Genomic DNA, 13,875 nt, shown 5'->3' with positions numbered 1-13,875 from the left:
GGGGGGGGGGCGGGAGAGGTGCCAAGCCTGAGGCAAACCAAGTAACACGTCTGATGGATCTTACAGCTACAAAGATAGCATCTGAACGTGATCAGCTTCATCTCAAATCAGGCGGGGTTGGAGCACACGTTGCCTAGATTATGCCATCGGGATTTTTTGGTCTCCTCCGTCGGTCATCTCGTGAAACGGTGATCGCCACGGCCGATGTCTCGGATGCCAAGACCTCCAGTCGGTGCGTGCCACACCGACGAGCTGGCGGTTCTGGAAGGACATGGGATGACATCGGAGCTGTCTTTGGTTATAGGGCTGTATCCCTGGGACGAGTGCGTGCTGTCATGTAAAGTAAGGAGGTGGGGCTGGGGCTGAGTTTCTACTGTAGTTCGGCATGTATTGATCGGACGTGCGGTCAATGTCGCTCGGTCCCCAACCTGGGTACGTCTGTTTCCGATGCCACGGTCTTGCACATTCTCAAGACCCGTGTGGAGTGAGCAGGATGTGTCATGCTCTTTTTCGGCTTTTGCCCTGCCCCGAGTTCTCAATGCAGGCCGGTGACATGAGGACTGTTTCCATGAGTTTCCACCCATGAACTATTTAGGAGACCAATGAGGAAGGCCAACTTGGGCCCATCCTGCATGAAACCTCCGAATCCTACAACAGCCGAGTACGGGCTCCGAGTAAAGACGTCGGCACTGTCCCCCGCGTCTACTATGTATGGGCCGTTGGCCTAACTCATCAAGCACGGGGCACGCACAACTTGCATCAATGGATTCGTGGTCTGGCAGCTGTTTCCGCAGGGAATGCGAGCAGTAGGGCCGCTGGCTGCGAGATCACTTCAGTAGTGAAGAGAGTGGGGAGATTTATTTTTTGTTATTTTTTAACGCAGCTTGTAGAGCAACGACCTATGTTCCTCACTTGAATTGGGTACTTCATTGAGTTGGTTATCTTGTAGTTACGTGATGGAGGGAAGAGACTGGGACGACGGGAGTTGCAACTACTAAAATACTACAACGGAGTATGTACTTGAGTTACATGCATATACATAGTATCCAACGCTGTTTACCACCACCTAGGTAACTCCTTGTTTTTAAGGGCACGTGGGCCGAAAAGAATTAGAGTATGTTTATCGTTTTTAGCGCAGTTCAGGGGTGCCCCCTCCCAACCCCCAACCCCCGTCCCCGGTCCCCAGGTGAGCCCAGGTGAGCCGAGTCGGATGGAAAATCTCGAAGTTTAGACTAGACTTGCCCGTACTCGTCTGGAGGTGGGGTGGGGTCAGTATCAAAACTTCTCTCGCGAGCCACCCACCCAGAGTTTGTGCCCGTCGTTCCTGTTCCCTACCTCCTATCTATCTTCTTATCCCTTTGCAAACCCATGATTTGTCAATAAGTTGAGAGACATACTGCTCGCTGGCAAGCTTCATACCGACTAGCTTTCAATTGGTCCCCCCGAGCCTGTCCTGCCTCCGAACGCATTCCCTCTCTCCAAGGTTGACCATGTCGTCCCCTCCTCACCGTGCCGGAAAGCGACCCCGTAAGTCTCGGAATGCCACTTGTCTCCAGTGACAGCTCCAATGCGCAGTGCTTTTAGTCCTTTCACTTTCAGCCTTCAGTCTCCCCTTGTCCTCGTTTCAGGAGCATTGGTCTTCTGGAACCGTTGTTGGTAAGGCTCTGGGGCGGCAGCCCACGGCCACGTGAGGAAGCGTTGTGGGCGTATTCCAAGTTGATATCGTCGGACCATCACGTGTGCTCGGGAGGATTTTGGTTCACCAAAAGCAAATCCCGCTTGTTCCCTCGAAACAATTCCGGGGCGACGGCCGGCGGTGCGTGCGAGTCTCGTCATGGCGCCGTCCGTCTGCCTAGAGCTCGGCTCAGATGCAGTTCCATCGCCTAGTTCGCGAGCTTGGGGTTGGCGATGCCAGTGGTAGGGCCAACACCGCCTCCAGGGCTGCCTCCCGCCGACGCCCCTCAGCCTTCACAGCATCGCCTGGTGTTTTGCTTCCCCCCTCCTTCCCTCGAGACAGATCCCGCTTTCGAAGTCAGACATGGCACTTCAACCGCGACTGACACGATAGACCCCTTGACAGGCACGCAATCTCTCCCCCCACCGGCATTGCCCCAGCTGGTTGCCGAGCAGAACCTACCTATCCCCTCCAATGACAAGGACTCACAACGACTCATTGTCGTCCTCTCCAATGCCAGTCTCGAAACCTACAAAGCCTCTCACGCCGGTGGTGGCCGTATGGGAATGCAGCGCGACGACAAGTACTCGCTCCTCAACAGCGACGAGCACATCGGCGTCATGAGGAAGATGAACCGGGACATCAGTGATGCCCGCCCCGATATCACCCACCAGGTTGGACAACTCCTCCCCCCTCCATGGCACGGCATTCAACATGCTGACCGGACTAACCCTAGTGCCTCCTCACCCTGCTTGACTCGCCCATCAACAAGGCCGGCAAGCTGCAGATCTACATCCACACGGCCAAGGGCGTTCTGATTGAGGTTTCGCCAACCGTCCGAATTCCCCGGACGTTCAAGCGGTTCGCTGGTCTGATGGTGCAGCTCCTCCACCGCCTCTCTATTCGCTCGACGACTTCGCAGGAGAAGCTGTTGAGGGTGATCCAGAATCCCATCTCCGATCACCTGCCTCCCAACTGCCGCAAGGTCACCTTGAGCTTTGACGCCCCATTGGTGCGTGTGCGAGACTGGGTCGAAGGGCTGGCTCCGAAGGAGAGTGTGTGCGTATTTGTTGGAGCCATGGCCAAGGGCACAGATAACTTTGCCGACGAGTTTGTGGACGAAAAGATCTCCATCAGCAACTACAGCCTCTCGGCCAGCGTGGCCTGCAGCAAGTTTTGCCACGCCGCCGAGGATGTCTGGGATGTCTTGTAGCCTACCCCGGGTGATGGACCGGCGTGGGCGAGTGCCAGCCAGAATTGTGGCGTCCCCCTGGCCACGGCAGGTCGGGGGGCCGAGAAGGGTTAGCAGTGCGAACGTGTCAGGTATGAACAATTGCGGAGCCGTCTCTGCTTGAGGCTGTCATACAACATGTCAGCTGAGAAATGGGCGCTCCAGAGCTTGGGTCTTCGGTTCTTGTTCAGTCTCTGTTTTTACAACCAAAACATCAGGCGTTCAACATGGGATCCAAGACGTTTCCACCGTCTTCGTGAGCCACTTCAACTTGGCACACATTTTCTCTTCTTCAGTTTCCTTACCACAATATGTACTACTAACCCTGTCTCCATGGACTAGAGCGGCAAGCAGTCCGTTCAGGAGCCAGTCTCGAAAACACTTGGCCCAAAGGTAGTTTGCTTGACGAGACTAACTGCAGAGCATCTCACTGCTATGGCGGATGCTCACTCAGAGACCCACGATGCGTCACATTCAAGGACTCCCGCTGTGTCTCTCCTGGTACATGAATGCTGTTATCTTGGCCTGGGGATGACACGACGGGGCGGCCAGGTCGGGCTGAGGAGGGGCGTGGGGTCCGAGAACCCCCCCAAAACCCCCCGGTCCTGCAACAGCAGCAACCATCCAGATGACGGATATCGAAGGATGTGTGCGGTTGCATTTGGCCTATGCTCAGAGGCTCACCGCGCCTCGGGCTGCACCGTCCAGGCCGGCCGTTGCGTGCCCAACCTGCAGTCACCACTAAATGGGATTGTGGACATGGTGTGATGGCAAGACGAGCGGCCGTGGGCGTGGCCGTACAGCTGTCTCTTGGCAACACCGGGAGACTTGACTCAGTCAAACGATCGATCAATCAAAGAATCAATCAGACAAAGTTATCACATGGCCCCTTGATTGAATGCAACGCACGACAACGAATCCGACGCGTAGTCGGCTCAACTCTTACCTCCCCCCTTGTTTGTACACTTGATTTGCCCTTGGGCGTGTGACCCTCGTGAACTCGACTCGTCCCAGCGAGGGATGGAGATGGCCGTGAAAGCATTTGACGGATCATGTTTGACGGAGAGGGACGGCTTGTGTGTCTGCAGCAATGCAGGGTACCCAGTGGTGCCCAACCGCCCGTTCTCCACACAATGCACGTTCTGCAGGCGACACTGCAGCAGCTTTACTATGGCACAGCTAGGGGGCTGCTTTACAGCGAATGATTTCTCAGCCAGCTGCAGGTCAGGATGAATGCAGCAATCCGCGGCCCCGATCAGACACAGAGCCAACGTGGCCGACCACCTATCGCCGGCCGCGGTGCCAGCGGCGAACAGGGTCCTCCGCCCAGGGGAATATTGCGCGTGCGCCGTGGACACCCGGACAGTAACTCACCTAGTTAACAGGCCTGGACACAGTACCTAGGTAGGTTGTACGTAGCCAGCATCGTCCCACTCAAGCCACTGGCTCGACCGGCGCTAAAGGCACGGAGCACGGATGTGTACCCGTCGTCCATCCAGCTCCAGCCATCGTGGGCGGCCGACGGTGCCAGGTTGCCAGGGTACCTGGCAGGCAGCCCTGGGTACCTAGGTACCTCGAAACTAGTCGAATGGATCTGTACTGGGCCATCCTCCTCTCCAGCAGCCCGCACCTCTGCGCGCTGAGTGGCACGCACGAGGCCTTCACTTTCGGTCAAGATGCCTGGACGACCCGATCGCCCTCTTTATGCGGAGACAGTCCCCTGGATCAAGCGAACCACGAGAGCGCCGGCGGAGTCCTCTCTCTAATAGCACCACGACGCTGCATTAGTACCTAAGTCCCAAGCCGCAGCTGTTTTCGGCGGTGTCGCTCCATCCAGAGGCTACCTGCCCATTTGATGGCGGTCTGGTTATATTAGGAGACATTGGGCGCCACAGCTACAGTTGCCGTATAGTGCTGGCATCCAACAGACAACACATCCAACCGCAAACAGCTCATCTTTCTTTCGTGGGCCAGCTCCGTCACGAGGTCCGACTGTGCCCTCATCCCGACTGGCATTTGCATCACCTTTTGTCCTTCACCGTCGTGTTTCGCCCCGGCCCCAGTCCAGGTGCCCGTTCTGTACAGCCCTTTAAAGTACCACCTCCCGCGCCTCCTTGCATCGTCCATCCGGTCGGTGTCTGTATCTGCCTCGCAAGGTTGCCTACCTGCACGACTTGTCACACATACACCTTAGCACTAGTTGGAGCTTGTTCCTGTCGGGCGCTTACGTTTGACTTCTCGTCTCTCATTGCTTGCCTTCGTTTTCCCCTCTGGCTCCGGGGAACTCTGACCTATGCTGCCGTACGTCGAAGTGTCTTACCTGCCCGCGTCTGCATCTTTCTACTCGGCCGTCACACATCCCTTGGGCCTTCGGTATATAAGTGCCAACCCCGGCTCGATTGTCTACGGCGCAGCCTCTCCCACCGACCCTGACGGCGCCACCACCCCAACCTTCGAGGTCAGGAGCGTAAGCGAACGTGCCGGACCGCTAAAACATTCGCGCCTCGTGCTGTCGGCAGGCTCGCCCGAGGCCGTTAGAGACTTTCACGCGGCGGCCTTGCGGGCGTACCCCGATCTGCCACTGATCGGCGCAGCTGGGGACAGTGCCCACCGCCACTCTGACGCCGAACCGTCGTTTAGTGGCGACAACCGAGCACGGATACAGGACCTCGACGGGAATATAATGGAAGTCGTCTACGTTCCTCCCAACGACTATCCATCACGCCCCGGGGAATCCACCATTCGTCGTACGCAATCCACTACGGACCAAGTTGGGCGCATTTTGGACTGGAACCTAGACGTCGCATCCTCGAGCCCTTCCAAGTCTGTTGCCGGCTCCGGAGCCGTCGGTGGGTCCGCGACCGCAGTTGCTCGACGCGCAGGAGGTCCGGAAGAGGAACCGCCCCGTCTCCTGCGGAGGAGCGTCACGACCTCTACCATCGAGACCTCGTCCTCGCCGCGCGAGAACTCGAACGGCATCAGCACTGGTGCTGTTGTCGGAACGGTCCTAGGTGCCGTTGCTGCCGGCGCTGCCATTGGCGGTGCCCTGACTTACATGGGGATGAAGAAGGAACGCGAGCGTGCTCCTCGACAGGAGTTCGAGGCCCCGGCCTTCCAGCGTCGCTCCACCTTCCCGGATCCGTATCCGGACCACAAGCCAAAGTACGTCGAGCGGACGGTAGAGAAGATCTACTACCCGGACCAACTGCCACCCGTCAGAAGCCGCCACTACCCACCGCCGAGCTATGTCGCCAAATACTCGCAAGGTCCAATCCGCAGCAGAGAGGTTGAGGAGCTGGACGATCGCTCGAGCCGCCACTCTACTCGTCACAGCACCAGCGGCAGGACCCGCACCCGGAGCGAGACCGGGTCCATGCGGCGGCCCATGATGATCGCAGATGCCGAGTACAGGAGTAATGCTGGATCGAAGTACACGACTGCCCCAAAGATGCTTATGGATGTGGAACACCGCAGCCACGCAGGATCGCGTCATTCGTCAAATCTCCTTCCCGAGGCGGACCACTGGAGCCGTGCGCCTTCGAAGCATTCCGTCCCGCGGTCTATCAGGCATCACGAACCAGAGGTGGAGACGTACATCTCGTCGAGAAGCAAGAGGGACCCAGAGGCAGAAACATACGTCTCATCCCGGAGCAAGAAGTCGGAGCGATCAGACAGGTCAGAGAGCACCATCAGGCCCGCTAGGCAATCCGTTGTCTACGACGCCCCGCAATCAATAATGTACGGGGACGTCCCTATCCGATCTCGTGCGCCTTCCAAAGCACCTACCAAGGGACCCTCCGTGGTCCCTAGCCGTCATTCGACGGCCCATTCTGCGTCAACGGTAAAAATGGCGCCGACCATGTCCAGGGCTAACAGCTATACTACGGCACGGATGGTCCCGCTTCCCGAAAGCCGCCTCGGCAGCATGGTTTCAGCTAGGGACATTCCCCTGCCTGAAAGCCACGCGGACTGGGACAATGATAGTATCGCTCCCAGCGACAGTATCAGTTGCATCGGTTCCCGCAGCAGGAGCGGACGATCGTATCACTGAATGTCTGGTAGGGTGCAAATCGGATCAAAGTCACTTAGTTGTCTGATAGCTCACTCAATGGAAATTTTGAAACGTACTCCACTGGGGGTGCACCAAAGCCATCCAGATGGATCGACCAAGTCGACAGAAATCTCTCGCGATTCGGGATTCGGCGAGAGAAATCCCCGGATTACAGGACGGACGCGGGATATCAACTCAAGAGATACTGGCAGAGCAATCTGCGAGGCATTGCACTGGGAGAGTGTGGGACAGAGGCCTTAATTTGAGCTGAGCTGAACGCGACTACAAGAGCAAGACGCCAGTCTATATGGCCTTTTTGGCGTTTGCCTTTTCTTTCTCCTTCATGGTTTGTTCGTGTATAAGGCCTTTCGGATATCGAGTGCTACAAGTTAGCATGGAGCTGTGAATATAAGGCAACAGGAGATACGCAGTGCGCAGTAACTAAATTCCCCTTACATCTGAAATAGATACCGGACTTAGGATCCTCATACCAGAAGTTCAACGCTCGCTGCTCGAGCGACCTGCCAGACCTTTACTTTCGTGAACATTCTCCGCCAAGCCCTGCGATCAGGCATTGCGCCAAGCCCAGCCCCGAGGAAGATGTCTGTGGGAAGATCGCACACCACACCGCCCCGGCGATCTCGGGAGCTCGTCGTATTTGGCTGGTATTGGCTCTGGCCAGCCTCCCCTGGCACATCCGCATCCGGTCGTAGTAGTGGATCCCACGCCTATGGTGGTTGGTGTTTGGGCAATTTTGTCTGACAGCTACTCACTATATCGATCCGGGGGCCAACAACCCCGGGCGCCTTCCGCTTGGGTGAAGCCGGAGCCGGCGCTGCTGTGGTCAGCCAACCGCATGGATCTTCGTGTTGTACTCTCGCTGAGGTCTGGGGACATGTGTCTCCTGAGACGAAGTACCCAGTTATCGGCCAATGCAAGCCGAGTTCCTCGGGATTGGAGCTGTCCTCCGGAAACATTTGCCTTTCCAATGGGGTTCACTGGGCTGTGTGGCGATAACGTCATGATTTCTGACGTACATGATGGGGAGACATGAGGCAGGAGAGGGTGGGCGCAGGGTATACGCTAGGCAGAGAGATGGTTTAGTGTGTGCATGATAATACGCGACGAGAAAGTACGCTGGTTTTAATATTTCGTAGTATCCAACATTTCTTTTGTCTAATTTTCTCATAACTATTTATATTCTCATGTGTATGTGAACCTCGAGCTTTCTGGTGGTTACGTGAAGTGATTTGACTCTGCTTGATTGATTAGACGGCACTCTGAGTCACAAGTGGATGCCCTGCTCCCCTGATAGGCGAAACACGATAGAATGACATGCTGCTAGGGTGTTGAATGAACAAACGTTTGTGGTGACAAGACCTGATTGTCGTATAGGAAACCACATTGAACAATTCTAGACGGGAGCAGTGAAAGGAGAACAGCCAATGAGGAAAGGGTACGCTTCTTCTGCCACATTGAATTACCGCTTGAAGAAAATTGCCCGGCTGAGAAAGAAGGAAAATCGGATAGCCTGGCTTGTAGGAAGGAAAAGGGTGTGTTGCCCTCCCCTGTGCTGTAATCGAACCGTCGTCGCCCAATATTCGACACAAGCAAAAAGAAATAAACGTGTCAGTAAATTGATTCATGACCATTGGGGCACGAGCACCTTCCAATATGAATCGGTTGACATCTGGTCGGCGACTAACGGGGATTATGGGGTGGTCTCTGGCGTCGTGGTCATTGGATACCACCGCTGCCTGGGTGAATGGAAAAGGGGATGCCTGACCCAGGCACACATACATACTATACGGTGAACCGACCCTCTTGCATACACTGTATGGAAGACTAGCACTGGCACTAGTATATGCATTTGATACGGCGGAAAACCGCCAATCGTCCCAGGCAATCTGGTACGCCTTGCCTCAAAGGTGTCTCGTGTCTCAGTCAAAGTCCTGTTGAGCTATTCACTTCACCCGCCCAAAGAGGCTGGCTCCGCTTTACCGTGGACAAGCATACAGGGCTCTACTGATGCGAGAGAGCCAGTCTCTCTGTCTGGGCACATTGGCGCCTTTGTCAATATGGCCGATTGGTGATAAACTCGGGCTTTCTGCAACATGGACATGTGCATGTCAGCTCGCGAAAGGAGAAAGGTATCTTATCAACTAAGACCACAAGTAACATGAGATTATGTGTTCAAGTCCGGCCAGCATCACGATTTGATAGCGTCGACGGGAAATATTCAACAACGGAAGAACTATTGGTGGCGGATGAACTGGACTTGTCAGAGGAACGGAGAATGTGCTCGGTTTTGGTGGAATATTAGATCATGTCATACACTCCATTCGGATGTTTTCCCACACGGTGTGAAAATCAAGACGAAGAGGATACAATGTTACAATTTTGATGGTGAACGACTTTTCTTGATTCACGCAGCATGAATAAAAGCTCGGTATATCTGAAGTTTCACCCTGTGTACGACCCGGTATCCCAGAAATGCACGTCCCGCAAAAAGGTGCTCCGAGGGTATCACAAGAGACAGCCCTCACCAACAACTAACAAGGAGGAAGAAGGGGAGGAGAAAAAAGGGAAGGGGGGGGGGGGAATCGACTGAAACATGAAACAACAAAACACGCTGAACGATGAGGTACAAAAAGAAAAAGCGAAGGTGGAGGACGATACATGCATCATCCAGAAACAACGACGCCTAAGGTATATCCACTCTTCCTGCGTCGGCCCCCCCAAGAAAAACCAAAGGCTCTTGATAGAGCTTGACCAGTCTCCTTGCATGGCTGTCTACCATAATCCCCCCTTTCGCGGTTATTGACATGACTAGGCGGCGCTTGGTGTCTGGGCAGGGGTGCCGCGTGGGTATTCGCCAGGGACATGTGGTGTGCTGTCCATTCGGGAACCCGTTGGACGAGCACGACCATTTTGCGTATATGCCACTCCATCACCGTGTTTTGCATATCCGTTCCCATGACCATTGGCCGTCTGCGGATACTCCCTCTTGGGGACGGCGTAATCCACCGCGGTGACGCCGGCCGCATACGAGGGCTGGCCATTCACGGCCTGGTAGGAGCTGGCATTACCTGAATCTTGACTCAGATCTCTAGTCTGAGTCTCACCGACGTGAGCGGGACCTGCCACCACAATGGGAGCGTTCGAGAATCGGTGTGACTGGCTTCGCTGAACGTTGACAGGTTCCCCGCTGTAGGGGTTGACGCCATCTTGTGCGGCCTCATGGTGGATCATGGTCGCGTAGCTGGGTGCGGTATCCATGTTGACGCTCGGGGTATTGCCATACTTTTGACCAACCGGTTGCAAGCCGAGGTGCTCCTGGTACGGCTCGCCCACACCACTACCGGGCAACGCACCTGCGGCCGCTATTGCCTCGTAGTCGCTTACTGTGTTACCGTTTGCTATCCCACCTCGCATGGCATACTCACTGTTGTCTAAAAAACCAGAGCTCTGGCTGCTGGGGGAGAGAGGCACCTCCAAGCCGCGCTGGGCGTTGACCTGGAGATCGGACGGGAATCGACCGCCAGGCTGGGGGCGGGCAACAGACTCGTGCCGGGACCCTGGTGTGGAAACAACGGCGGAGGCGCGCTCCTGCGAGACGAAGGGCTCGTCGTCTTCGTCATCCACCATGCCATCGCTGGAGATGGAGCGCTGCGAAGAACGGGACAAGGTCCGGGCGTGGCCGCGCACGAAGTTGCTGCGCTCCTCGGGCGACTTCTCTGTCAATGCCTTGATATCTTCGTACCAGGCCATCATCGTGTCGTGGCTCTCGGCGCGGAAGACCCAGGTGTGTCCACGGTGCATGGAACCGGTCTGTCTGCCCTTGAGGATAAACTTGTTCGAAGAGCCGCCTTCGGTGGAGTGCGACCCCACCTTCTGCTCTGGGAGGTAAAGAGACATGACGGGGGAGCCAGTCTTGTCTGCGCTCTTGAATTCGTGCAGGTGAGTCGGCGAAAGGACATACCTGTACTGCCTGTTAGTCATGGCTCGATCAAATGCAACACGCGTGATACCATACCATCCTGCTGTGTAGCTCTTCAGGTACTTGCTCTTGCGCTCCAGCAAGCCTGCCCTGATCTCCTGGCAGGCGTAGTGATCTCGGCCAGGGTAGTGAAGGTATTCGGCCGCGCGGATGGGAATCTCGGGATCGACAAACTGAGTATCCCGCTGCACGAAGGCAATCCACTCGTGGTCCTTGGGCATTGCGATGGGGCCCGCGCGGAGCTCGTCAATCGTGTTGTAAGCCGCGTCGGATTCCCGCTTCAGGATGCCAGCGTATGCGTTATATGACTTCTGGATCTCACCGACGACAATGGCCTCTAGCTCGCGCCCCGAGGACTCGAGGTTCAGGTAGGCTTGGTGGAGGTAGTTCTCCTCGTCGATCTGGCGCTCGACCTGGCGATCGACGGCCAGCCTCAACAGGTAGGGGTCCTGCTTTCCCGTCGTCAGAGACGAGTCCAGCTCGGACTGGCCCAGGATCTCCTGGAGCGCATTGACGGCTTTCCGCGTGGTGTCGATCTCCTTGTCCACCGAGTTCTTGAAGTCACCGGACAAGCTCTTGATCTCCTTCATCTTCTGGCCAAGATCGCTGCGCAGCCCCGTCAGCGCCAATATGACATCCTCCTCGATCTCGCGAGCCTTGTTGGCCTCGAGAACGGCTGCCTTGTTGTGGCTCCGCAGGATCTGGAGCGCGTCGTCGAGCCCACCGGAGGCCAGGAAGCCCGGCGGGGTGGTGGTGTTGTTCAGGACGTTGGCCAGCTTCAGCAGAGACTTGCTGCGGTGCTCGTAGTGCGACTGGATCTCCCTGAAGCAGGTGATGAGATCCTTCAGGATCTTGCGCCAGAGCTGGAAGCGGTTGGACAGGACCTCGCAGGGGTTCCCCGAGGTGGGCACGGGGCAGTAGAAGACGCTCTGGGTCTCCTCCGGGTCGTGGGTGCTCTGCAGGGCCAGACTCCGGACACTGCCGGCCTTCATGCTGCGGCGACTGCTGCTCCTCCGGAGGCTGCCCGTCCTGCTGCCGCTCCGGCGCAGGGAGCCCTTCTTCTTGAGGGTATTGCCCCTGGAGAGGGAGATGCCGCCGGCGGTGGGCACGCCATCGCCAGTGGTGATGGTGCTGTTGTTGTTGGTGGTGCCGGCGGCGGTGGTGAGGACCTCGGGCCGCGAGGATATGGAGCTGGAGCGCTGCATGGCGGGGCGATGAGAGGCCGGGTAGTCGATGATGGAGCTTCCTCTCACGCTGGCATCCCACTCCTCGGTGAACTTTGGCGGGCGGGCGGGCGGCTGGATGGCCTCGTTGGCGGGGGATGCGAGCTGGGAGTTGGCGAGGGTGTTGGACAGCGTCTCCTGGTCGACGGCAGCGGTCCTCTGGGGTGGGGGCTGGTTGACGTTGGGCTGGTGATACTGGAAGTAGCCGGCGGACGGGTTGTTTGGGTTGTTTGGGTTGGAGGCGGCGGTGGGATTGGAGGCAGTGCGCTCGAGGGAGGAGGGCCGGTGGTTATTAGACGGGTGGTGCGGCAGCGGGGATCGGGCGGCCATGGTCGTCGCGGGCGTGGGAAGAGACGGAGATACAGCGCGCGCGAGAGAGAGAGAGGGAGAGAGAGATGACGTGTTGACGCAATCGCATAGGCTTAGCTGCCCATCCAAGACCAGCGCTGGCGCGCGGATGTTCCAATTCGATGGGGCCGGTCCGTCTTAGACTGGTTGCGTTGGAGGCGGCGGGCGGTCGATCGGCAAGGTCGGGCGTGTGGCCGCACCTCTGATCTGAATACCTAGTGCTGCTGCTGTACTAACTAAGGTAGTGTTACCTACCATGTCGTCAGTTACTGGTGCTGGCCATCTAACTGGATCTGGCTACCTACCCAAAGTCCAGGTAGGTCGCCGTGGGTTTTGGACTCGACTGCTCGTACGTAACGTAGCGTAGTCGGGCACGTTTCTGGCTGTACTGAACTTGGAAAAGCCGACACAGACACCCCGTGCAAGTGTTGGGAATAGAGTTCGAGATGGGGATAGATCCCTCTCTCTTCCACTGTGATAATGCGAGATGTCGGTATGATATGGTATGTTGTACTATGTATGGTAAGTCGTATGGGTACTGGGCCTGTGTGTGAATGGTGCGGAAAAGCCGACGTAGTCAAGAGAGATCTCGGCTTGTCTGCGGTCTCAACCCAAACCAAGGTATCCGTCAGAGTACTCTTTCTGCGCGCCCAACCCGAATCGCGCGCAACGGATTGAGCCTGTTGATCAGCTGTAGAGTTGCGACCACTCTTAGATGCTCGGGGGCAATGGGGGAAGACAGTCACGTCCCGTGTCGGCGACTCAAGAACGTGCTCTAGGGGGTATCGGAGGAAATTCAAAAAAAGATGGTAAAAAGTCACTATCAAGCGTGGACGGGTATCCTGAGATACTTGAGTGAATATCGGTAGGGGATAGTGCGAGAAAAATGGGTTCGACAAGCGACAAGAAGAAAACCATCCAGCTGGTTGTTGTATCACAGGCTCCAGGCTGGCGTCTCGGGTCCTGGGGGGGTTCTTCTTCTTGGCAATTGGGAGTCCTGCAAATGGCCTTGCATCCCGGCGCAGGAGGGATGATGTCGTCGTCTCGTCGCCTCAGCTTGGTCAAGGTCCTGTCAGGCCTGCCACCGTCCACTCCAGTGTTGCAATCTCGCTCCGCAGCAGTTCGCCCAGCGCATCCAGGTCCCACCATCCCCCCTCCACTCCACTGCCGTGGGCCAGCATTCAGTGGCCAGCCAGCCTGTTGGCTTGTTGCTCGTAGTCCGTTTTCAGCAAACTTCGGACAAGGGTGCCCTGAATCTTGGCAGCCCGACGCACCAACGCGGCCTATCAGCGGGCGGCGGGTTGGCGGGGTGCTATGCTATCTGCCATGGCGTCTGGGGGCTTTTTC

The 13,875-nt window shown here is 56.8% G+C and overlaps 3 protein-coding genes across 3 annotated transcripts; 2 read left to right on the top strand and 1 right to left on the bottom strand.

Annotated features, from left to right (window-relative positions):
• Positions 1 to 1,908: 1,908 nt before the first annotated feature.
• Positions 1,909 to 2,888, top strand: JN550_013722 (uncharacterized protein; the record flags this gene model as incomplete). Its single annotated transcript, XM_049312340.1, has 2 exons — positions 1,909 to 2,349; positions 2,412 to 2,888. 2 exons carry the CDS (start codon positions 1,909 to 1,911, stop codon positions 2,886 to 2,888), a joined length of 918 nt encoding a protein of 305 aa, XP_049164319.1.
• A 2,311-nt stretch (positions 2,889 to 5,199) lies between these two features.
• Positions 5,200 to 6,957, top strand: JN550_013721 (uncharacterized protein; the record flags this gene model as incomplete). The annotated part of the gene is made up of 1 exon (XM_049312339.1): positions 5,200 to 6,957. One exon carries the CDS (start codon positions 5,200 to 5,202, stop codon positions 6,955 to 6,957), a length of 1,758 nt encoding a protein of 585 aa, XP_049164318.1.
• Positions 6,958 to 9,786: 2,829 nt separating this feature from the next.
• Positions 9,787 to 12,510, bottom strand: JN550_013720 (uncharacterized protein; the record flags this gene model as incomplete). The annotated part of the gene is made up of 2 exons (XM_049312338.1): positions 9,787 to 10,939; positions 10,994 to 12,510. The coding sequence occupies 2 exons, from the start codon at positions 12,508 to 12,510 to the stop codon at positions 9,787 to 9,789; spliced, it is 2,670 nt and encodes an 889-aa protein (XP_049164317.1).
• Positions 12,511 to 13,875: the final 1,365 nt, after the last annotated feature.

The sequence above is a fragment of the Neoarthrinium moseri genome (genome assembly GCF_022829205.1).
Source record: "Neoarthrinium moseri strain CBS 164.80 chromosome Unknown scaffold133_Wmoseri_CBS_16480, whole genome shotgun sequence".
Lineage (NCBI taxonomy): Eukaryota > Fungi > Ascomycota > Sordariomycetes > Amphisphaeriales > Apiosporaceae > Neoarthrinium > Neoarthrinium moseri.
This window is presented reverse-complemented; position numbering and strand designations above follow the sequence as displayed.